The sequence below is a fragment of the Sphaerodactylus townsendi genome, linkage group LG14 (genome assembly GCF_021028975.2).
Source record: "Sphaerodactylus townsendi isolate TG3544 linkage group LG14, MPM_Stown_v2.3, whole genome shotgun sequence".
Lineage (NCBI taxonomy): Eukaryota > Metazoa > Chordata > Lepidosauria > Squamata > Sphaerodactylidae > Sphaerodactylus > Sphaerodactylus townsendi.
In genome coordinates, this window is record NC_059438.1 from 35565192 (window position 1) to 35590595 (window position 25404).

The following is a 25404-nucleotide window of genomic DNA, read 5'->3' on the forward strand; positions in this document are numbered from 1 at the left end:
GTGGTTAAGAGCAGGTGTAATCTGAAGGAGCCGGGTTTGATTCCCCGCTCTGCCGCTTGAGCTGTGGAGGCTTATCTGGGGATTCAGTTTAGCCTGTGCACTCCAACACATGCCAGCTGGGTGACCTTGGGCTAGTCACAGTTCTTCTGAGCTCTCTCAGCCCCACCTACCTCACAGGGTGTGGGGGGGAGGGAAAGAATATTATCAGCCCCTTTGAGTCTCCTTACAGGAGAGAAAGGAGGATATAAATCCAACTCTTCTTCTCCCTCTCTCTGTTTCCAGAGGCGTCTGCATACGCGAAGGACGTTATCCATGTTCTTTGTAAGTATTTGTTCATTTGTTGTGTATTTAGCCAGGGACCCTTGGGGGGTTGTACGTCCCATGTCAGCAGCCATCCGTTTATCTTATTTATGGTATGATATTTGATACCTCTCCTTTCCCAGCCAAAGAGGCACCTCTGGGATGTTTCTATCTTTCCCTTCAAGGTATTGTTTCTTTGGCTCAGTTCCCCCAGCCCAACCGACTATGCTGTGTGTCACACAAAGGCACGCGTAGCTGGAGGCAGAACAAGGTTGTGCTGCAAGTGACACATTTTGGGCTGGATTCGGAGTAGACCACAGCTCCGATGCCTGGCCCAGCTCTCCTGCTCCACCACGATTTGCCCAGCCAACCTTCCTGCCATGATTGGGAGCCATACCAGAACCCAGGCGAGCTCTTGCACAAGCTAGATTAGGCTCATGTTACTTCTTCATGCAACGCGTGATTGGTGTTTGGAATATGCTGCCACAGGAGGTGGTGATGGCCACTAACCTGGATAGCTTTAAAAGGGGCTTGGGCAGATTGATGGAGGAGAAGTCGATCTATGGCTACCAATCTTGATCCCCCTTGATCTGAGATTGCAAATGCCTTAGCAGACCAGGTGCTCAGGAGCAACAGCTGCAGAAGGCCATTGCTTTCACATCCTGCATGTGAGCTCCCAAAGGCACCTGGTGGGCCACTGCGAGTAGCAGAGAGCTGGACTAGATGGACTCTGGTCTGATCCAGCAGGCTTGTTCTTATGTTCTTAGGAGGGAAAGGGCATGCAGTGAATTTTCCGCTTAGGTGTGACCATGAACCCTCACCAAAGAGCCAGGGACCACAACCTGGCAGGCAGGGGGCTTCATTGTCCTAGGAGAGCAACTGAGAAGGCCAGCCAGTAGCCTCATGGGATTCATGGGGCAGAAAAATTGCCCCAGGGTGGGGGAAGTTTCAGCAGGCGTGTTTATCACTGGTCTTCCATGTTGCTTGCCTTCTTGTTCTAGGTCAGGGGTAGGGAACCTGCAGCTCTCCAGATGTTCAGGAACTACAATTCCCATCAGCCCCTACCAGCATGGCCAATTGGCCATGCTGACAGAGGCTGATGGGAATTGTAGTTCCTGAACATCTGGAGAGCCGCAGGTTCCCTACCCCTGTTCTAGGTAATTTTGGAATTCGCTAGCAGTTTATTCTGTCCCAGTGTCTGAGAATAAAATCTCTGGAGCTCTTCCATGCTTATTATTAACAGCTGCTACGTAAGCTTTGAACTTATTCAGTACTTGATCTTTTGATTTAAAAAAAAATACACATGGGCAAATCTGCTTGCGGCATCAAGAGAAGTATTGGTTTCCACAGAGGTGGGATCCAGCAGGTTCCCACAGGTTCCTGAGAGTAGGTTACTAATTATTTGTGTGTGTCGAGAGGGGGTTACTAATTGGTGATTTTGCCACGTGATTTTTGCCTTAGTTACGCCCTCCTCCGCTCCTCAGCAGTAGCACGCAGAACTTGAAGCAGTCTAGCAGGAGGTGCACCGGTGTGCATGGCAGTCTCCGCCTGTGTGCATTTGTTTCCTGCCCAAGGACCGGCACAGTGGCTGCGTCCTTTCCACCGCCCCGCCCAGGAATGCCCCGCCCAGGAATGCCCGGCCACGCCCCCGTTGTGCCCCTCCCAGCCCCATTGACGCTACACCACTGTTTGAATCCCACCACCATGGAAACCTGTTACTAAAATTTTTGGATCCCACCACTGGGTTTCCACCAACAGAAAGTGCTAGACAGAGGTGCAATTAGGTCTAAGGGTATTTTTGTTAGCACTTCCCTGAATAATGAGCAGTGCATTTGGCATTAATGCGCATTTCGCCATGTTCAGAACTTGTGTTGCATTCAATTAGTTGTAAGTTACAGTCTTTTATACTCATTCTCACTAAGTCCATACTTCTGTGGCCTAGTTTTACACACCAGTCATAAACACAAGTGGAGTAAGAGCAGTCTTCCTTTTTTATGTGATAAATGGGTCTCTCAGCACTTTCGGCATCTCTTAGATAGAAAAAGGTTCCAATATTTTCAGTTTTGAACTCCATATTAAGTTTTGGATTACAAATGCAACATATTTTTTTCCATCCATTATAATCTTGTTTCCACCATTCAGCAATCTAGGTAGGCACTGATATTAAATTTTCACTAGCATCAAATGCACACATTGTCTCTATTAGGTCATATCCAGTGGTGGGATCCAAAAATTTTAGTAACAGGTTCCCTCACCAGCCCCCCCTCAGCAAAGGGGGCAGAGGCATACCTAGGCAAACCTGAGCCCTGGGAAAAATCTGAGTTGGATGCCCCTCCCATGGGCAGCCACCCCACCACGACCCCCCAAACATTTTTTGCACCAGGTCATTTCTAAATCATCATCACATTATAGAAAATGCCCCAACTCACAAATCTGAGCACAGCCGTGGTGAAACACACAGGTTCTTTGATAGAGACTGGTGAGATAAAAGGTACGACAGGTTGAGAATCAATGAATTGCAGTACCTGGAAGGGATTAACCCAGTTCAGGGAGTTACATTATTAGTCGCAATTGCTATATGGAACCTTCACGTTCAAAGGCAGGATGCCTCTTGGGGAGGCGAGGGCGTGGAGATGGAAAAGCGGACCCAATTAGTAACCCCCGCTCGGCACAAACAAATAATTAGTAACCCACTCTCGGGAACTGGTGAGAACCTGCTGGATCCCACCTCTGGTCATGTCGTAGTGTCTCTGCAGTCTCACAATACCTTTGCCACATACTTTCAGTGGTTTACCATCTGCTTGTAAGAGTTTCTCTTTACTTTCATTCAATTCAATAAAATATTTTTTCATTATTGCAAACATGGGGAAAAGATCCAGAGTAGGCTTGGAAATTCAGGTGCACCAAATCCTGGATTCTGCCTGAATCTGGGCACATTTGGGCATATTCAGGCCAAAATCAGCCGAATATGTCCTGCCTGAATATGAACAAATCCAAATGCAAGGCATTCGGGCTTTTTTGGGTATTTTTGTGTTTTTTGCATTTTGTCCTGCAGAGGGAGCATTATTAAAGCTAGCTGCATTTCAGGGTATCATATGAGGATTCTCTGGATTATACCAACCGAGTTTGGTGAAGTTTGGTTCAGGGAGTCCAAAGTTATGAACCTCCAAAGTGGGTGCCCCATCCCCCATTGTTTGGACTCCCTGAACCAAACTTCATCAAACTCAGTTGGTATCATCCAGAGAGTCTCTGGAAGATACTCGGAAATTTTGGTGCTGTTAGCTTTAATAATGCGCCCCCTGCAGGCCGAAATGCGAAAAAACACCAAAAATATCCCCAAAAAATCAGACCCGAATTTTTCAGGTGTACCCGAATATTCAGGTATATCCAAATATGCTATTTGCCTTATTAGGGCATACAGATAATCTTGTGCCCGAATAAATCCGAATTTTACCGAATTTCTCAGGTATTGATCAAGCCTAATCCAGAGTCCAAAAAAAAAAATCACTTTACTGTTGCAGTCGTTCGTAATCATGTGTGCACTTCTTTCCTTTTTCGCTTTTCCTTAACTGAAGGTACTATATCTTTTTCTCTGTCTTTAAAGCTAAAGTTTTATTAACATCACCTCTTCTATAAGAATGATTTGGTTCTTCACCTCTGCTTCTCCCAGCTGATTTTCTTTCATGACAGTATTTAGCCACAATAAAAGCAAATTACTTCCTTGGCATGAACCAGTCTAAGTACTGATCAGCCTTTTGTGGCATTGCATGCTTTCCTTTTTGCATGTGTATCTCTTAGATAATTCTGAACATCATTCAAGTCCAATGAACATCATTCAAGTCCAATGACTCTCTGGCCTCTAACACAAACACTTGGTTTTCAAAACTTTCAGGCAAAGACCCCAGGACTACAGAAATCACATTTGCATCCTCCAAAAATTTCCCAGCTGCCCTGATTTGCATAACCAGGACAACCATCCATTTTAAATGCTTATTCAAATTGCCCCAGTCTTTCAATCTTGCACTGTATATTTATCTTTTTATATGTCTTATTTTCTTAACTGATTTACCACGGTAATTTTTTCCCAAGCTTTTCCAAAGATCACGGGTAGATCTGCAGCTCATAAAGGCACTCTCCTCATTCACCTATTGTTGAAGCCAGGAGATAGCATGCTTTGGAATCAGACATTTTAAATACTTTTCAATAGCAAGCCTTTATTGGCATAGACAACAGTACAACAATAATAAAAAATGAATTAAAAAGCATATACAATACAGGAAATAAATGTTAGGTCGAAGGAAATCTACTGGCATTTAGTAATTTCCAGGAGAAAGTCTGCCACTATCATACAGAGAGAAGGATCAGGATTGTCCAACAAGTAGTGTAATCTAAATAAATCGGGGAGATCGGGTAAATGTAAAGGAGTAAGATTCACATACTTGGATCTGATTTCCTTGAATCTGAAACAGTGAAGTAATTGGTGGGCCAGAGATTCAACTGAGCCATCATTACATGGGCACAATCTTTTAGCCTTTTCTTGCTTATTAAATCTGCCATGTAACAAGGCAGAAGGCATAACATTAAATCTGGCGAGCATTATGGCTCTCCTTTGAGCAGGGTTTATTAAGCAATACAGGTAGCCATTTTAAATAGTTACTTGGGGAATTGGGGGCAATTCTTGCTCACTCACATGGGAGAGAGTCTGAATAGCAAGAGCATGCTTCGTACGAAATTGCCAGATCAAAAAATTTTGCTCATCCAACCAAGGGAGAGCAGGTAGAGAGGGACTGCTTGCCTGGCCATTTTGGTTTGGGGTTTGTGCTGCACTCAAGTTTGCTGACACAGTTGCCACTGAGTTAGAGGCATTAACTGGGGCCTCTTCATCGAACTTCTTGCTTCTTCAGGAGCTTCCTTTATATAAGCAACTCACTTTGTATCAGAGAGAAAAGTATATGCAATGGAAACTAGGCTTGGAGATTCGGCCCGAATCTGGACGCATTCAGGCATATTCAGGCCAAAATTGGCCCAAATATGTCCTGCCCGAATATGAGCACATCCGAATGCAAGGCATTCAGGCTTTTTGGGGGGTATTTTTTGGTATCTTTTGGTGTTTTTGCGTTTTGGCCTGCAGGGGGCTCATTTATAAAGCTAGCGGCCCAAAAATTCAGGGTCTCATCCGGAGACTGTCCTGATGATGTCACCCAAGTTTGATGAAGTTTGGTTCAGGGGGGCCAAAGTGGGATCCCCCATTGTTTCCAATGGGAACTAACAGTTCCAATGGGAACTAACCCCCTTTGGGGGTTCATAACTTTGGCCCCCCTGAACCAAATTCACCAAACTCAGATGACATCGTCGAAGGCTTTCACGGCCGGAATCACTTAGCATTCTCTCCTGACGTTTCGCCTGCATCTGTGGCTGGCATCTTCAGATCCTCTGAAGATGCCAGCCACAGATGCAGGCGAAACGTCAGGAGAGAATGCTGCTAGAACACGGCCATACAGCCCGGAAACCACACAGCACCCATCAGATGACATCATCAGGACTGTCTCTGGATGAGACTCTAAAATTGTGGTGGTTCTAGCTTTAAAAATGTACCCCCTGCAGGCCAAAACACACACACACCCCCACACACACACACACAAATACCAAAAAAATCAGACAGACCTGAATATATTCGGATATCCGAATCTGGTATTCGGGATTATTCGGGCATACAAATACTTTTATGCCCGAATAAGTCAGAATTTTACCGAATAATTAAGGTATCGACCAAGCCTAATGGAAACTTCTGAGCGCATAACCTTTTGTATTGCAATGAATTAGCAGAGTAAATAGCATAGCAGAGTTGCAAGTGCCTTGTTTTGTAGAACTTTACTGAATAACAAAGGATGTTACACTAAATATAAGAACAACAAACTCTATCTATGCAAGCGCTCAGACTGGGTATCTGTGCAGTCTATCTGTGCCTGCATGTCTGCCTCTGCTTATTTGCTGGAAGAAGCCATGAAGAGATCTTTCCAGTAGCTCATGTGATTCTAGGCATTTGACTTCAGCAGTTAACTCTTGCTTGGCTGAATGAAGCAGGCACTTATAAAACCCTAGCACCAACTCTAGTATCATCATCCACCATTCTTCAATTGTAGGAATAGCTGGAATTTTCCATTTCTGCACATTTAATATTTTTGCTGCTGCTGTATATAAAAACAAAGTAGCCTAGCTCTTCCTTCCAGCTGGCTTTCCATTGGCTGCTTCCTCTGCATCCGAGGAAGGCTGGGACTAGTGGTGTACCTGCAGAAAACAGCACTCAGGGCAATTACTGAAATTGCACCTCCCTCCAATTGCACCCTCTCCCCAAAATTGCACCCCCCAAAGAGGGGCAGAGGGAAAGGGCACCTTCAACCTCTAGCCTACCTCTCCAGCAGGTGAGTGGGCCCGCAGGTGGGGGAAAGGAGCTGCTGAAGCGCCCCCTACATGACACTCACAAGTATTGCCTGGAGCGTCAGCCCCCTCTGTCCCTTCCCTTCCCCAGCATTTCACTATGAAGGACCCGTTCCTGAGTTCAGACCTTGAAAAGGGCTGAGTTGAGACATGGAGGGCATCAGTTGACCAGGCAAGAAAGGAAAGCCAGACTTGCTTGATCCAGAAGTCTCACTCTTCTTCCCAGTCCCAGGCTCCAACTGTGAGTCCCTGTTTGCTTGGGTTCCAGAAGAGGGTTCCAGAGACCATCCTAGCCATGATATGCCAGCCTCTGGCCTGAGATTCTCAGTGCAAATCCTTGAGTCTCCGGTGCAGTGAAGGACTGATCGTTTTTGTTGGTAATCTCTCTGGCGAGAGACACCTTTGCATTCTAAGCAGAGTGCACGGAGGCAACGCACAGCGGAGCATCCCCAAGCACGCGTGTGTGCGTAGGCACAAAGAAAAGTCAGAGTCATTTCGTCGTTTCTAACTAATGAGTCTTTATTAGGGAACTCCATTTAAGATTGGAAAGTTAAGAGAGAGGTAATCTAATCTGTCTGGCTAGATGGCGATGGATGCAGTCTGCATCCCTGGTGCACTAATGGTGCAAGATGGAGAGGTAAGGGAACTGTGGAGAGGAAGAAGAAGGGAGGGAGGGAGGGAGGGAGGGAGGGAGGGAGGGAGGGAGGGAGGGAGGAAGGGAGGACCCTGAGAGTAGCAATGTACACATCAAAAGGATAGTGTCAGCATGATAGAGGAAAGGTGTCAGTGTCCTGACCCTCTCTAGCTATCTGACTTACTGGTAAGTCCCCCTTTGTCTCTGAGGCAGGAAACAGTGTACAGTCCTTCACTTCCATCAGCGTTGACGTCTCTTCTCATTCCCTTGCAGCCCATGAAGATGCACCAAGACTCTCTGGAGGAGCAGCAGGAGGCAGCTGAGACAGAGCCGGTCTATGAGGAGGTGGGCAGTTTCCAAGCCGGGGAATTTCTGGAGCTCAGTCCTTCCCTGCTGCCTCCTGTGGATCGGACCAAGAAGCCGGCCTCCTGCTCTGAGCAAGCACTGCCTGGCTCCCTGCCACCCTGCCCTGCCCCAAGGGCCTCTGGGACAAACTCTGGAAAGGCCCTCTCCCTCGAGAGGGGCCTCTGGCTGGAGCCAGATAAGGCTACCATGATCAGCAGGCTCCCCAGACACAGGGGGGTGACTCACAGTAGCCCTGCAGAGAGAACAGCTGACCCACCCCAAAAGGCACCTGCCCCCAACAAAGAGCAGGACCCTGTGGTGCAATTCCTTCCTCCAGAGACACCATCTGCCCTGGGCACTCAAGTTGGCGAGACAAGGAAGAAGAGCACATTGCTCAGTGACAGACTCATGGAGGAACTGAGCACGGCCATCTTGCAGAAGAACGACGGCTTGGCCGCTCTGCCCCCAAGACGGCAGGACCTCTCCTCAGCTTCTGGGGACCAGGCCCAGCTGCGAGGGTCTGGCCCCACCTAAATGGGAACTGGGATCAGCAGTGTTTATGGGCTGTAAGAATGGGTCAGGGGGAAGGGTTGGACGGAGCTGGATTTGACAGCTGCCGAGTGCCAGTCTGGAGCAGAAAGACAGACAAGTCGACAGGCCCAGCCTTCACTCACCCTCCCTCTCCTCTTCTATCTAAATGTGTTATCATCAGAGATCTACAAAGAAGGGTGTAGATAAGAGGCAAAGAAAGAAACCCCTCGTTGGGTGTTTTCCGGGCGGTGTGGTCGTGGTCTGGTAGTTCCTGCTCCTAACGTTTTGCTTGAATCCGTGGTTGCCATCTTCAAAGGCCTGTCATGGTAAGATGTGTTTCTCTCTATGGTGATAGAAAGACATCTTATCATGACACGCCTCTGAAGATGGCAGCCACAGATGCGGGCAACACGCTAGGAGCGAAACCTACCAGACCACAGCCACAAGGCCCTGAAAGCCCACAACAGTCCATAGATTCTAGCCGTGAAAGCTTTTAACAATACTGCTCGTATCCCTCTGAAATATAGTAATTTGATACTCAGGATTGTGTCTGTGCCGTGGTGCCCCAGCAGCATACTGAACACATGACTGTGGGGTGGACTGCAGAATTCGGCTTCCTCCGAGCCTCAGCTTCCGCTTTTAAGTCCTTAGGCTCCCTGGGTGATAGGGTGGCATACGAGTAACGCTTGCCGCAATCTCAGGAAACAGATGGGTGACCGAATGCTCCCTGTGGTTAGAGAAGATGTTTGAGAGGCCTTTCTCTGCCCCCATTCTTCTGGCAGAATAGAAAAGGTTATTGCAAAATACATTCCACAGGGTTAGAGGGAATAACACAAATCTACTCTGTTTTCACAATTTATTTTTTAAAAAGTGTCATTCTCGGCCACGTTATACCTGTACAAGCCTTTTGACTGTAGTAGATAAAGCGGGTTTGATTCCACAATCCTCCTCATGAACAGCAGACTCTTGTCTGGTGAGATGGATTTGTTTCCCCGTTCCTACACATGTAGCCTGCAGGGTGGCCCTGTGCTAGTCACAGTTCTCTCAGAACTCTTTCAGCCCCACCTACCTCATAAGGTGTGTGTAGTGGGGAGGGGAAGGGAAGGGAAAAGGAGTTTGTAAGCTGCCTTGAGACTCCTTACAAGAGAGAAAGGCAGGGTATAAATCAAAACTCTTTTTCTCTTCTTCTAGAAAGGTATTAATCTGTATGGGGATGTGTAGATTACAGAAACCAGATTTTCTTGGTGCCATTTGGATTAGCTGGTTGCAGAATTTGAGGCAAGATGCCTAACACTGTGCCAAGTCAACACTCCTAAAAGCGACTCCACATCACCAGTGGCGCGTCAGCCATGCTGGGGAAGGGGGCATGCGATGACTACATCGCCCAAGTGGAGACATTCCATGGGCGTGGTGGGGGCAGGACCAGAGGTGGGATCCAGCAGGTTCTCACAGGTTCCCAAGAGTAGGTTACTAATTATTTGTGTGTGCCGAGAGGGGGTTACTAATGGGTGATTTTGCCACGTGATTTTTGCCTTAGTTACGCCCCTCCTTTCAGCAGTAGTGCGCAGAAGTTGAAGCAGTCTAGCAGGAGGTGCACTGATGCGCGTAAGGCAGGCCTGCTCATGCTTCACGTGCATTCGCTTTCCCTACTAAGCGATCCCATGCAGCAGCTGCTTGGCCCTACCACAGTCCCTGCCCAGGGAATGCCCTCAAGACATTGGAATGCCCGGCCACGCCCCTGTCGTGCCCCGCCCAGCCCCATTGGTGCTATGCCACAGTTTGAATTCCACCACCATGGGAACCTGTTACTAAATTTTTTGGATCCCACCACTGTGTTCATCCTCTTGTTAGACCAGGAGACTAATCTGGACCAGAGCAGTTAATTGATCGTGAGGCTCATTTGTCTTAGGAAGGGCTGAGAAAAAGTGCTGGAGCCAAAGGGACGTTCAATCTTTGATGGGGAAAAATACAGGAGACACAGATGTTAACATAGTGAAAGGAAGATGATAGGATGCAAAGAAAAGGGGAAGGAAAAACTCAACCCCACCTACAGTGGTATTTCCATAAGGGTCCAGCTAACTATCATACAATATTATCAAAATATATATTTATTGTGATGAATATATCAAATTAATTTGCATGCAAACATTACACAAAATAAAGATGGCTCGTTAAAAACATAGGTCTCAGAAACCGGATCCCAGCATAATTTCACGTGTGTTTCAAAATGTTACATCGTTGACCACTGAGGAAGGCCATAAGGTGCCAAAACACATATGGTTTTGCTGGTCATTTGATATATTCATCAATTGTAACAATACCTGTATTTTTTGTGTGTGTGAGATTTATGTGCAGCGTATGTCGGGATCTGGTTTCCAGAACCTGTGTTTTTAATTAGCTACTTTTATTTTGGGCAATGCGTAATATATTTAATGAGTATACGCATTACACAATATTTTGATAATATTGTATTGTAGTTCACTGGAGCCTTACAGAAATACTGGGGAGAAAAATGGCAACCAAACAAGTTGTGCCCCAGCTAAGGATCCTGTGTGTTCCCTGGAGTGATTGATCCGTAGTTTACAATGTCACATGCTATAAGCACAGGTGTCAAACTCATGGCCCTCCAGATGTTATGGACTATAGTTCCCATCATCCCCTACCAGCATGCAGGGATAGTGATATGTCAATTACTGTGATATGTCAATTACTGATTTTTTTATAAAAAAAACCCTTCTCGTTTCTGCAAGGTCCAAATATTCCGGGCTGAGCAAGGGAAATATCCCGGTTTTGCCAAGAAGTTTGCACAGTTCCCAGTTCTAAAGCAGGTTTGTCTCACAATATTTCCCTCATCCTGGGATGTAGTCCATAACATCTGGAGAGCCGCAAGTTTGACACCTGTGTGCTATAGAGTCCTTCCACTTCCCCTCCCCAAATCAGTAAAAATAAATAAATCCCTCCCTTGTTTGGCATCAGAACTGCAAGCACATCAGACATGTCTTTTCGGATTGTCCTTGTGGCACGGGCTGAAGTAGCTGGGCCAAGGCCAAACAATCACAGCTGATCAGTTAGTTCAACAGTCTTAATGGCAGGATGTTTCAGCATGTTTTGTTCCAGATCTATACTGCAGCAAGCAAAAGCAGCACAGGGGGCTGGAAAAAAATTAGAAAGAAACACAGGTGGGCTACCAGAATAAGAGAAAGATACAAACATAAATCAGTGGTGGGATCCAAAAATTTTAGTAACAGGTTCCCATGGTGGTGGGATTCAAACAGTGGCGTAGCACCAGTGAGGCTGGGCAGGGCACGACGGGGGCGTGGCCAGGCATTCCGGGGGCGGGGCATTAATAATTTCTCTGTTACTGGAAAAAACTCTTACTGTAAAAAAAAAGTTCCTAATTTCCAGCTGCTATCTTTCTGTCCATAATTTAAACTCATTATAGCAAGTCCTATCGTCTCCTGCCAACAGAAACAACTACTTCTCCTCTAATTGACTGTCTGTCAAATACTTAATACTTTCAAATACTTAAGTTTGTTTCTAGAAATCAAAAGAAGGATACTTTCCTTAAACAAGGAACTTGACCATATTTCTAAAACATGTTTTTAAAACAGCCCAACAGGGAGAATTATCTCCCGTTTTCTACCTTCACTAACCAGCTACATAGGAAACAACAGGACTTTATGATTTTTGGACCTAATGGAATTTCGAATGGAAAAGCAGACCCAATTAGTAACCCCCTCTCGGCACACGCAAATAATTAGTAACCCACTCTCGGGAACTGGTGAGAACCTGCTGGATCCCACCTCTGACATAAGTGTATCTTGGAATAAGGACCCTTTGCTCTGTGAGCTAGGGTTAGGAAATGAAAGGAGGCAGGACACCTGCCTCAGCTTGGGGGACCCAGTAACACAAACCTCCAAATCCAGCGTGAAAAGGAATTCCTTTCAAGCCTCAGGGGCCAGTGTTAGGTCTCGAACCTTGAAGCAATAAACGGACTTTGTATTGTTGGTCAGCAGTGTTTATTGATAGGCATTGAAGCACCCAGCTGGATAAAGTCAGTTCTGAGGAATCAGGCTTTTGCTACACGTTTTATTCCAGTGTTAATCCCCCCTCCCATTTTCCCAAAGAATGTAAGAAAGAGTTAGTTTAGAGCTAAGGTGCCCCGAGGTTGGTGATAGAGATAGAGCCACCTGGCATCCTGCCCCCACAGGCCAGCAGAAACAATCCCATTTCCCATGAGATCAAAATGTCAGGGGAAAGCCTAGTTATCTACTCGGTGTGTGAAGCCATAAAGCAAAGATCAAGGAAAGAATGTCCCAAGACGGCAGTGATGACATATAGCAGGCTGGCTTCATATATCTTGTAGCCATTACATTGAGTCAGGAATGCATCTAAGCCAACTAGATACAACCCCCTGACAGCCAGTGGATGGGTGGATGAGAATGGAGTACCTCTGGTGGCAAAGAAGATGATCGGGTCATACCTCCTGCCCGCTCTCAAAGAATGCTTAGAAGGCTGATTTACCAGGGCAGGTCCCAGGAAGTCAATGCAGTCCCTGGGGAACTGGTTCAGTGGAAGGAGACAGTCTCCCTGCTTTCGGAGGCTGCTGGGGTTACTTTCTTTTTCCAGGATCTGTTTTCAAATCACTCCGCTTGTGGAAACAGTTGTAGAAATTGCGCTGCACAGGCTCGCCTCCTTTCCTACACAGCCTGATAGTCTGGGAAGGAAAATGGGGTGCTCTTGCTGGATCAGTGAGGGGAACCTGAGCTGGATTAACCCCGTAGTTTGTTTCTCTGAGTGTGTGTGAAGTGCCATCAAATCCTCCAAGATGCGCTGTCACTGAGTGTCTTGTTCAGGTTGTGCAAACTGCCTTCCTTGATGGAGTCAACCCATCTCACATTGGATCTGCCTCTTTTCCTGCTGACTTCAAGCTTTCCAAGCATTATTGTCTTTTCCAGCGACTCTTGCCTTCTCACTAAGTGGCCAAAGTACAACAGCATCCGTTTAGTCCTTTTAGCTTCTAGGAACAGTTCAGTTGTTTCCATAGAAATTAGTCATTGTAATACCTCTGGCTGAAATCCTTGCAAGCAGATTTCACAAGTCCTGAGCTTTGCTTTCAGTTTATAAACATTTGTCTCCCAGCTAGGATCTATCTTCACATTCCTAGGAAGGGTTAGGGCAGTGGTGGTGAACCTATGGCACGGGTGCCAGAGGTGGCACTCAGAGCCCACGTGCAAACAGAGTCCACCCCCCCCCACCCCCCCAACACATCTAGGCTGGCCTGGGCTGCTGGGCTCGATTATTAGCATTAAACCTAAGACCTAGTTTTGGGGAAGCAGTGTAGGTAACCCTGATAAGTGCTGTTAAACCCCACTGGTTTTCATGCGAAGAACTAAAGCACGATCCTTTACCTGGGAGTAAGCTCGGTTGCTGGCAATGGGGCTTGCTTCTGAGTAAACCCTCCTAGGGTCGCGATTCACCATTGGAAGAGTTGCACGGTTGCTTCAAAGCAGAGCCACCGACTACCACCAAGCTTACTCCTGAGTAACACATGCCTCAGAGCCAACCATTTTTTTTTCTAAACTAAAACCTCAGTATTCAGGTTAAATTGCCGTGTTGGCACTTTGCAATAAATAAGTGGGTTTGGGGCACTTGGTCTCAAAAAGGTTCGCCATCACTGAGTTAGGGTTAGGTGGGCCTGAGACATCCCAAGAAACTAGGGTACTGGGCAAAATTCTAAGTGGTCTTAAATGAATCCTCATGAATTCCTAAGATTTTTAACCTGAAACACCTCATCTACAGGCAGCGTAATGAAATTCATAGCACTGGCATGGTGCCCAAAGTGCAATATAAATCATGACTCCTCATGACTTTTATATAGATGACCCCCCCCCCAATTCACCATCAAATCACACATCACAGCATATCCACAAACTGAACTGCAGAAAAAGCATCGGTCCAGCCACCATGGTCCAAAAATATAGATCTGCAGCATGGATTCTACTGAATATTCATGATTTTTACATGGAAGACGTTCACTCAATGCTCACTGTCGAGAAGAAGAAGAGTTGGATTTATATCCCCCTTTTCTCTCCTGTAAGGAGACTCAAAGGAGCTTACAAACTCCTTTCCCTTCCCCCCTCACAACAAACGCCCTGTGAGGTGGGTGGAGCTGAGAGAGCTCCAAAGAACTGTGACTAGCCCAAGGTCACCCAGCTGGCGTGTGTGGGAGTGCACAGACTAATCTGAATTCCCCAGATAAGCCTCCACAGCTCAAGCGGCAGAGCAGGGAATCAAACCCGGTCCTCCAGATTAGAGTACACCTGCTCTTAACCACTACGCCACTGCTGCTCAAATATACATTATAGCCATGTCCACAAAGATGAATAACAAATGCATGTAGTGCTTTGTGGCACAAAAGTAATCAGGGAGGGGAGAACTGAGAAGATCAACGTTTGGAGCAAATTGGGGGCTTTCAAACTTTTCCTGAAAGTCTCAGAGATCAAATATTTACATGACTTGTGACCAACTTTCAGCTTAATGCAGATGACTCAGTACTGCTGTCTCATACTGTTATATGTTCCCTTCAGCTGTCTGTTTCTTTGTGGCTGAGGTTATTACACAGTTGATATATGGCAGTGGATTTGCATTAAAAGCGGAGTACAGCACATGCCAATAAAGATCCAGATACCAGTGAGTTGCTTAACAAAACATTTACCAGCTAAAAGGTCAGGTAACGTGGAGAAAAAAGCAAAAAAATCTATTCTATATTGACTACGTTGATATACTAGCATCAGCACATGGTAGATCCAGAGCTGCTGTCGAGAACAAAGAAACTAAGGCAACTTTATAACTTCAGTTGTATGTGATCCCAGACATGTAATCAATGGCTCCAATACTAACCAATGCCTAATCAATAGGTCAGCTCATTAGAATATGACCTCAACATCTTGTTTACATATAGGTAGTTAACACTTTCATGACTGGTGGTGACAGACACTTGCAAAGCCCAACAGCTACGAATGTAGGCTAACTAAAGACCGCCCTGAAATAATTCCGATGAAATTTGAGAGCCAGACGTTCAGTTTCTGCTGCTTTCCTAGTGGAGTTTTGCATCTAGAAGCGGTTTAATTTTTCTGGAGGCTCATGCATGGATATATTACTGGCTGAAGCCCTCCCTCCCTCCCTCCCCGTCGCCTCCGGGGTGACGAGTCCAGAGAGAGAGCGCCGATTGGGCCGCCGCCCTTCCTCCTCCTCCTCCTGCCGCTTGATTGGCTGGCGGGGCCGTGAAGGCGGAAGCGTCCCGGGCCCCCCTTAAGCGAATCGGCCGACGGGGAGAAGGAGGGGGGCCCCTCCGCAGGGTCGGGGTCGTCGTCGTCTTCGTCGTGGGTGGGGGGGACTCTGGCCGCCCTCCCTCCCTCCCTCCCTCCCTGGCCTTGATGGACGGGGAGGGGCTGTCAGTGCCAGGTGGCCATAGCAATAGGTGATGCTAACCTGAATAATGGCAAATGGACAACTTTCCATAGAACCTGTGTTTCATTAAGTATGTTGCTGAACTATGACTTTTATTTGTTTGTGTGTTTGTTTTATAAACCGCCCACCCCCGAAGGGCTCTGGGCGGAGTACAACATAGAGGAAAACACAACATACAGGAAGAGCATACTCAAGATTACAAATATAAAAAATAAGCGTAGCTCCATAACATTAAAATAACTAAAACCCAGTAAATGCAGCGTACAAAGATAATAAACAGCGTCCGACAATTTAAAAAAAAACACACCCTGTCTTAAAGAATTGAGATCTCTTGAAATATTGCCACACTAACAATTATTTCAGGATGGTTTTAAACGCTGAATCCTCTGTTTGCCCTGCAGTTTTACTTAAACGTAGATAATTTTTTGCTAAACAGTATGATATTTGCTTTACTAGGGTCTTCAAAAACACCAAAGTAACAGAACTTGCGGATTTCAATTATAAAGAGGATGAGATAAATGCTGGCCCACAGAAGCAGATTTCGCCCACATTTTCCAAAGAACCTTACAAACTCCCTAACACTCACTCTACTAAGATCAAGGAAGCTAAAAGTCTTATAGACGAATGGAACTGTCTAAAACTTTTAGTTGAGAGGACAATGGGCGTAACATTGCGAGAAGAATATAGGCGAGAAGGGCAACAAGGATGATTGAGGGATTGGAGCACCTTCCCTAAGAGGAGAGGCTGCAGCATTTGGGACTCTTTAGTTTGGAGAGGAGACGTCTGAGGAGGGATATGATTGAAGTCTATAAAATTATGCATGGGGTAGAAAATGTTGACAGAGAGAAAATTTTCTCTCTTTCTCACAATACTAGAACCAGGGGCATACATTGAAAATGCTGAGGGGGGGGGGGGGATTGGGACTAATAAAAGGAAACATTTCTTCATGTAACGCTATGGATTGGTGTGTTTCTGGAATATGCTGCCACAGGAGATGGTGATGGCCACTAACCTGGATAGCTTTAAAAGGGGCTTGGACAGATTTATGGAGGAGAAGTCGATCTATGGCTACCAATCTTGATCCTCCTTGATCTGAGATTGCAAATGCCTTAGCAGACCAGGGGCTTGGGAGCAGCAGCAGCAGCAGAAGGCCCTTGCTTTCACCTCCTGCACGTGAGCTCCCAAAGGCACCTGGTGGGCCACTGTGAGTAACAGAGTGCTGGACTAGATGGACTCTGGTTTGACCCAGCAGGCTTGTTCTTATGTTCTTGTTGCTTTATTCATAGAAACCAACTGCTTCAGTTCTGCAGAAGTAGAGGGGCAGTTGTGGTGAGCTGCGGTCCCTCCCTCCTTCCTTTGCTCACCTGCAGGGTCCTATTTGCGTGGACTGGACACAAACAACCCTCCTCTGTTCATCTCTTGGTAATGGCAGGCCCTGGGCAAGGGGTGTGTTGCCTGTATTTTGGGGGAGGATTTAATATCCTTCTCAATGTTAAACACAGTTTTAGGATGTTTCTGCCTGGGTGTTCCCCCAAGTTTGTACAGATATCTGTTTTCTCTATGTGGTTCTGATCAGTAGGTTTAAGTATCCGCAGCGGAAGCCATGGTGAGATATATCACAGCCCTCTAGTGGCAGGAACTGGCAGTGTGAGCAAAGTACAGGCAAAGGTATCTTCAATACGATGTTCATGTAACTTCTAACACTATGACTGAGTGACTGTACTGCTGGCAGAGGGAGTCAGAGGGTCACTATCCTGGTTGCAGGGCAGGGAAGTTGGAAAGGAGCTGGGGGGGGGGGGGAATATAAGCGGCTTAAGCAAACCCTTGGTCTGACTTAGTGAAAGGCTGCACATTATTTGCAGGAAAATTGGATCCAAAGCAGTAAGTTATGCGAAATCTCCTCTGAGTTGTGTGAAAACTGTCAGATGACAATGGTGCTACTGTTGCTTCTGTTACTGTTATCTACTGAAGAGCAGGATGACGCAAAGAGCAAACCAAATTATGCATCAGGAGCTAAGTGAGGTAGATGGCAGGAACAAGAGAAAGTGCGGGTGGCATCTCCAAATACGTACACACACAAAGAGGTACAAAGCTCATGGTTTAACAAGAAGAAGAATGACCTGGTGCAAAAAAAAAATTGTGGTTGTGGTGGGGTGGCCGCCCATGGGGGGCGGGGGGGCGGCATCCAACTCAGGTTTTGCCCAGGGCTCCAGTTTGCCTCCTTACGCCCCTGGGTTTGATTCCCCCCTCTGCCGCTTGAGCTGTGGAGGCTTATCTGGGGAACTAGATTAGCCTGTGCAACATATGCCAAATGGGCTAGTCACAGGTCTTGGGCTAGTCACAGGTCTTCGGAGCTCTCTCAGCCCACAGAGTATTTGTTGGGGGGGGGGGGGAGGAAGGGAAAGGAGATTGTAAGCCCCTTTGAGCCTCCTTATAGGAGAGAAAGGGGGCATAATTCCAAACTCTTCTCTTTTTATTATTATTTATGTACAATTTAAGCAACAAGCGTTTAGACACCTAGTATGCATTATATATATCATATTTCTTATCTGTTCTCCAGCTATGTTCATTCCTGCATTTCGAAAACCAATAAAAATGTAACTTTCATAAAAAAAATATGACTTTATAAAATAAAGTTTTATAATTAAAAAAATAACTTAACAAATAAAAATATATAACTTGAAAGAGAATAAAATATACAAGTTAAGAAAAACAACTTAAAACGAAAAAAGAACGAGTAGACCGATTTTACGTCAAAATCTGGAAAGATCAGCATGAATGATCTCTGTTTGGGACACAACGTCTCAGCGGACGCCTGGAAATAAACTTTCCAAACGGTGGATCGATGAGCGACGGAGCGGGGAGGCAGCGGCGGGCGCCGGCGCGCGACTCCTCCCGGGGGGCGGCGGGGAGGCGGGCCCGGGCAGGAGGCGGAGCGCGGCGGTTCCGGGCTGGCTCGGCGCTGGGGTGCGCGGGGAGCGATGCAGCCGCCGCCCCGCCAGGTAAGCGTCTCCCCCGCGGGGCCCAACGGGGCGCCGCCGCTTCCATGCTCCGTCCCCGGACAGGAGGCGCGCCCACCTCGCATGCAGAGATCCGCTGGGCAGCCTCTTTGGGGGGCGGGGTCTCTCCTCTCCTCTCCTGACCCTTCCCGGGGCATCCTCCCAGGGATTGGTTTTATGATTGCCCCTTTCCTCCTGCTCCTTCCGATGGGGTGGATCTAGGGGGGACGGGGGGATTGGGGGGCTGAGCAAGATAAACACGAAGAGAAAGGGCAAATTGGGTGCGAGGGGGCCTGTGCCCCTCCCCTCCCCCGAGATCCCCGGGGGAGCTGCTCGCTCTGTTGCAAGACCTCTGGAGCAAATCCAAAACCTCTGCGTTCCCAGGACGACTCACAAAGTAATGGAGTATTTGTCCTGGCGGAGGGTAGATTCGAACCTGGGTCTTCCCAGCTCCCAGTGCCACTCCGAGCCGCTATTGCTGCTGCGAGAAGGAGCGCCTTTTGAGGCCCAACAGCTCCCTAATGCTTCCCCCGGGCAGTTTCTGCTTTGGGGTCTGCCAGAACACCATCCAGGGTGCCCTCCTGCCCCTGCCCTGGGGTGGTTCTTGCTGTAGCCTCCCTGCCACTCCTCCCACCCACTGTAAGGGGTGGGTGGGCCTGTTCCCAGTCTGTCCTGTGGGGCTTGCTGGGGCTGTCGCCTCGGGGGTTCCTGCCACAAGAGCCTGCGAGCTCTCTTTTCCGGGCAGATCAAGCCGGCCCAGGAGGTGAAGGTGCGCTTTGTGGAGCAGCTGTCCAGCCTGCAGAGTAAACAGCAGCGGGAGCTGGAACTCCTGGAGGACATCAGGTAACAAACCGAGCCTGCCGAGTAGAAAAAGGACCCAAGGCCGGCCAGCCGAGCCTGCCAGCGGGAGGGGCCGAGCTCCTTTCCCAACCTGAAATGACCCATGGAGCAGAGAGAGATGGTCGCCTGGCTTTCTCCTAAAAGCACCTGATTCCTTGGTGCCCTTTTGGGTCAGGGGCATGGCACAGAGGCAAAGGCTGCCTGCCCCCTTCCAGCCGTGCCCACCCGTGTCCAAAAGGGAAAACCTAAGAGGGGTGGGTGGGTATGTTCATGGTCAGGAGGACATTTTGGCTCATCCTCAAGGCCTCTCCTTCGCTAAACAAACAGGACTTTCAGAGTTGACTGAAAGAGGTGACTCTTGCTAAGAGGTGGCTTTTGCTGCGACCCCCCCCCCCCCCCCCCCAAGATCTGCGTGTTCTCCCCAAGAGGCTGCCTATAAAAAGGGGCCTTGGACTGTTTGTAAGACACTGCTTCCGCTGCCTTCCCTCCATTAGAGCGGAACGACACTTTGCACAATCTTTTCCCGGCAACCTGAGCATTAGTCTCTCTGTTGTTTTATGGAACGAAACTACTGAGGTGAGGCTGCAGTTTTAAGCAGGAGACCGCGGGGTGGGGGTGGGATGGCGAGCGGCTTTTCAACCCTTCCCCTTTCGACGGGTTTCCTTCTGAAAGCCAGGAGGCGCAACCTGTATTTGGCCAGGCTAGGGGAAATGTGCAGCTATTTCCCCCACCCCGCAATGAGAGTAAATGCAGGTAGGTGGGTGGCAGTTTTCCCTTAACATTACAGAACCAGAGCCCATTTTGAAAAATGAAAAATGAAAAGTGTGTGTGTGAGAGAGAGAATTTGTGTGTGTGTGTGTGTGTGTGTGTGTGTGTGTGTGTGTGTGAGAGAGAGAGAGAGAGAGAGAGAGAGAGAGAGAGTAAGTTTGTGTGTGTGTGTGTGTGTGAGAGAGAGAGAAATGCCATCAAATCTCCACCAACCTCCCCTGGGCAAATTCACTGCTGTAACTTGTATTATAGTAAGAGAGGTCACTCCTTGGTATTCCTGGAAATTCCTCCCCCCCCACGCCCCCAATAAATCTTCATAATAGATGAGGACCACCCTGGGTATTAGCATGCGTGGCACAGCTTTCTCTGCCATGACGTACATCCTTCTATTTCAGAGGTCTGCAACCTGCGGCTCTCCAGATGTTCATGGACTACAATTCCCATCAGCCCCTGCCAGCATGGCCAATTGACTGATGGGAATTGTAGTCCATGAACAACTGGAGAGCCGCAGGTTGCAGACCCCTGTTCTATTTTCATAGCCTACCACAGAGGTGTCCAACTCTGGTGCTTCATATGTTCATGGACTACAGTTCCCATCCCATCAACTGGCCATGCCAGCAGGGGCTGATGGGAATTGTAGTTGATGAACATCTGAAGCACCAGAGTTGGACACCCCAGCCCTACCACGATCAGAATACTGTGAATCACCAGAGAGGATTCAGACTTAAGTGGATACTTGCCCCAGGTTATCCTGCCAGAATCTTATTCAGAGCTCTTTCCCAGCCCTGCCACCCTTTTAAGAGGACCTGGCAGGGCTTCATTACATCATGAACTCCCCTGGAGAAAGAAAATCCCCTCCTACCGCCGTGCGTGCCCATTTCTTTGAGGCCTGCATGTGAGAGTGAACGGAAATGCCGTTGCATTTCACAGAACGATCCGTCGGCCCTTTTGTATGCTGGAGCCTGGCTCAAGACGTGTTTTTCTCCTTGCAGGACCTACAGCAAGCAGCGATCTGCCATCGAGAGGGAGTACGGGCAGGTGAGAACAGACAAGATTTCTCAGCAGGTTGTTATTGGAGAGGTCTGCATTGTCGAAGGCTTCCACGGCCGGAATCACCGGGGTGTTGTGGGGTTTCCGGGCTGTATGGTAGCATTTTCTCCGGACGTTTCGCCTGCATCTGTGGCTGGCATCTTCAGAGGATCATCTGAAGATGCCTGGAAACCACACAACACCCCAGGCTGTATTTTCTAGCTCCGGTGGGGTTTGGCTAGCTAGAACAGGGGAAATGACGGTGACTCCGAATGAAGCTTTAGAACAGTGGTTCTCCACCTTCCTAATGTCGCGACCCTTTAATACAGCTCCTCATGTTGTGGTGACCCCCAACCCTAACATTTATCCATTTTATGGATGGAGAACCCTGATGCAGAGAGTCTTAGGCGACCCCTGTGAAAGGGCCGTTCGACCCTCAAAGGGGTCCCGACCAACAGGTTGAGAACCACTGCTTTAGAAAGAGAGCAGTTTGCAGCTGCTCACCCAAGTCACAGCAGTTGGCTTTGGTGTGGGCCTCTAAACAGTTGAGCCCAGAGATGGAATTCTCCTGCCCCTTCTGTTCTCCTCCGTATCTTGCCACAAGGGCACTCGGCCACAGTACTGGAGTTGCCCAATGGTTAACGTGAGGTCCTATTGGCTCGGGTACCTTCTCAGTCCTCAAACATAGGTTGCAACAGTTCCTTAAACCTACAGGTTTATGGGAAAAGCTTGGCAAAGCGAGCTCTTTGCAATCAGGATCTAAAAGGGCGTTGCAGTAAGACGGGGTTTTCAGCTAAGCGGGGGAACTAACTATGGCAGGGGTGTCAAACTCGCGGCCCTTCAGATGTTCATAAACTACAATTCCCACCAGTCCCTCCCAACATGAGCATTGGCTATACTGGCAAGGGCTGATGGGAATTGTAGTTCATGAACATCTGGAGGGCCGTGAGTTTGACACCTGTGAACTATAGACCTCATTTGCGCCTGTACTCTATTTTGGACAGACCTGCTAACTTTACCCTGAAATCAAGGAATGCTGGTTATCCCCCAAGGGCGGCTTTCCGCAGTGACAGTGGTCCTTAAATCTTCTTGGCACCCCCTTCTGCTTCCAGACGTTGCTGGGGGGCACTGACGGCATGCCCCCCCCCCCCCCAGCATCCCTCCCAGTCTTGCCTAATCTCCAATTCTCTCTCGCTTGCATCTGGGCACTGCGCAAGTAGAGGGCTTCCCGCGGCTGTCTCTGCTGACTCCTTTCCCTCTGAAGCCCAACCCGGGACTGCAGGTGAGCCGGTGCGGCAGTCTTTCATCACATCCGTGCGTTCGCTTTGCTCCCAGCTTGTATGACGTCTTCATGTCATTCATCCAGTATTGTTGCATGTGAGTCATTTACCAAGAAAAGAGTCATGAAGGCAACTAATAGCTGGCTTGTGAAAGCGCTGTAGAAATGAGCGGCTATCTTTGCTGAGTTTTTGCCTGTAAGATCCTTAAAGAACATTTGTACTGCACTCACAGTTCTTTGTTTTGTTGAAGCAATTCAGCAGTTTTTAGCCAAAGTAATTGAAAACGGTTGACAGACAGGCTGCCGGTTCCAGTGGCATACCGGGCCTAAATGACACCTGGGGGCATGACCGCCCCGCACCCCACTTACAGGAGCCAGCAGGGAGGGTGGGGCTCGAGGGGCAGCTCTGATGGGCCCTGTGGCAGCAGGCCGGCTCCTGGGCCAGCCTGCGCCGCTGCGCCCCACCCTCCCAGCCTCCCTGCAAGCCATCTTCTGCCCTCCCCAGGACCTGGGGAGCCAGCCTGCAGAGAGGCTGGGAGGGGGCGGGGCTTGGCGGTGTGTGCCTGGGGACATGGGATACCCCATGTCCCCATTAGCAGTACGCCACTGTCCAATTCTATCCTGTTTCGATAGCCTTCATCAGTTTACAGTTTTCACATAGGACCATATAAGCTTCTCACCTGTCTTAAGATCTGCTACAAGAGCTCCCAGTCTCTTTGTAACAATCAAAATCAGTTTACAGGAGCAGCAGTGGCATAGAAGGTTAAGAACTCGTGTATCTAATCTGGAGGAACCAGGTTTGATTCCCAGCTCTGCTGCCTGAGCTGTGGAGGCTTATCTGGGGAATTCAGATTAGCCTGGGCACTCCCACACTCGCCAGCTGGGTGACCTTGGGCTAGTCACAGCTTCTCGGATCTCTCTCAGCCCCACCTACCTCACAGGGTGTTTGTTGTGAAGGGGGAAAGGAAAGGAGATTGTCAGCCCCTTTGAGTCTCCTGCAGGAGAGAAAGCGGGGATATAAATCCAAAAAAAATGGCCCTGGATGCTCAACCCATGTTTTGATGCATGTGAGTCTTTTGCCAGCCTCTCTACTGACATCTCCTGTGGCTCTGCCATCTCCGTGGCCCTTTCCACACACAACTTTCAAAACGTTTTCAGGCAGGAAATGAAAGAGGTCTTCCGTGGAGTTTCACACTGCTCCCCCCCCCCCTTTGGTTTTGGAAACGTTTTACTTCCAGCCTGGAAACGGTGTTCCTAAAACCCCTTTCATAGCGATTCTTTGGTCTGAAACGTTTCGAAGACGTTCTCTCTCACTGCGTAATTGTTTTTTAAATGTGATGTCTTTCCTGCTGCCATTTCCCACGCCCTTGCTCAGCTTCCCCCTTGGCGCCATTTCCCCCCTCCCCAAGCTGATGTTTTGCTTTTGCTTCTATTTTCCATCATTTTTGGCTATTCCTTCACTCTCTCCACTTCACGTTTTCTCTTACGTGTAGCCATGCAGTGGTTTGGAGGGGATCGAGCACAGAGGAACATCACGGGGGTGGGGTGGGGGTGGGGTTCAAAAATATTCTGCAAATGTTTTAGGTGGCTTGTGTGGGAAGGGCCAGTATTACACAACCGCAATTGGACTGGCCTTGGAACGATCCTGCCAGACATGTTGGTGCAGTGGTTAAGAGCAGGTGGATTCTAATCTGGAGAACTGGGTTTGATTCCCCACTCCTCCACCTGAGTGGCAGAGGCTTATCTGGTGAACCAGACGTGTTTCCGCACTCCTGCATTCCTGCTGGGTGACCTTGGGCTAGTCACAGTTCTTCAGAGCTCTCTCAGCCCCACCTGCCTCACAAGGTGCCTGTTGTGGGGAGAAGAAGGGAAAGGAGCTTGTAAGCCACCTTGAGTCTCCTTACAGGAGAGAAAGGTGGGATATAAATCTGAACTACTACTACTACTACTCCTCCTCTTCTTCTTCTCCTCCTCCTTCTTCTGTTCATGTTAAAGCCTTTTCTTAACTGCAGTGAAGGAATGGCACGTTTCAATTCCTTGCCATCGAAGTCCTTCTCTATACATCACGCATGAACACATCTAAACATCTTAGTGACTTTTTCGACAGGCAAGATCAACATATATATACGTAAAGCGAAGCCTGTCTTTTTCAGTACAAAATACTTCCAATGCCACTCAAGGCTGTGAAGCGTCAAGTGGTGTCAGTCACAGCCAACTTCTGGTGACTCCAGCAAGGGGCTTTCAAGACAAGTGAGAAGTTGAGGTGGTTTGCCACTACCTTCTTCTGCAGACTTTCCCTTCCTGCAGGCTTCCCTTGCAAGCACTGACCCTGCTTGACCCTCCGAGTGGGGAGCAGGCGCAGTCCTGCCGTTCTTCATTTTATCCTCACAACAACCCAGCGAGGGAAGTTTGTCTGAGTGCGTGTGACTGACACAAGGAGACCCAGCGAGGACCCAAGGCAGACTAGTGAGTCAGACCCTCCTTTCCAAGTCTTGGCCTGATGCTCTAACCACTGTACCACATTGGCTTTCCGATAACAGCCTCGGCTTTCCTGATTAACATTTCCCATCTTTGTAACGACTGGTGATATGAAACAAAGACTATTCATTCAGCCAAATTTCCGTGCGGTCTGTTAAAACGTGTCTTTGCTGCGGGTCCTTAACAAAGCGGCGATTGAGAGAAAAGGAAAAATGGACTGCTAGATTGTGGCATTAGAATTCTTTTGTTTCCTTGTTACTTGCTCCACTCCCTTGCCAAGTAAGTAATAG

General features: G+C 48.2%; 2 protein-coding genes across 2 annotated transcripts in view; both read left to right on the top strand.

Moving 5' to 3' along the window:
* The window catches only part of ARAP3 (ArfGAP with RhoGAP domain, ankyrin repeat and PH domain 3), a 77106-nt gene extending 68317 nt beyond the window's left edge, over positions 1 to 8789 (top strand). The window contains exons 33-34 of the mRNA XM_048516053.1: positions 283 to 321; positions 7646 to 8789. Of these exons, the coding sequence (XP_048372010.1) occupies positions 283 to 321; positions 7646 to 8251 (645 nt within the window). The 3' untranslated portion in view covers positions 8252 to 8789. The remainder of the gene's footprint in view (positions 1 to 282; positions 322 to 7645) is intronic.
* Positions 8790 to 18631: 9842 nt separating this feature from the next.
* FCHSD1 (FCH and double SH3 domains 1) overlaps positions 18632 to 25404 on the top strand; it is a 39209-nt gene continuing 32436 nt past the window's right edge. Inside the window, exons 1-3 of the mRNA XM_048515676.1 lie at positions 18632 to 18723; positions 19466 to 19563; positions 21321 to 21366. Of these exons, the coding sequence (XP_048371633.1) occupies positions 18703 to 18723; positions 19466 to 19563; positions 21321 to 21366 (165 nt within the window). The 5' untranslated portion in view covers positions 18632 to 18702. The remainder of the gene's footprint in view (positions 18724 to 19465; positions 19564 to 21320; positions 21367 to 25404) is intronic.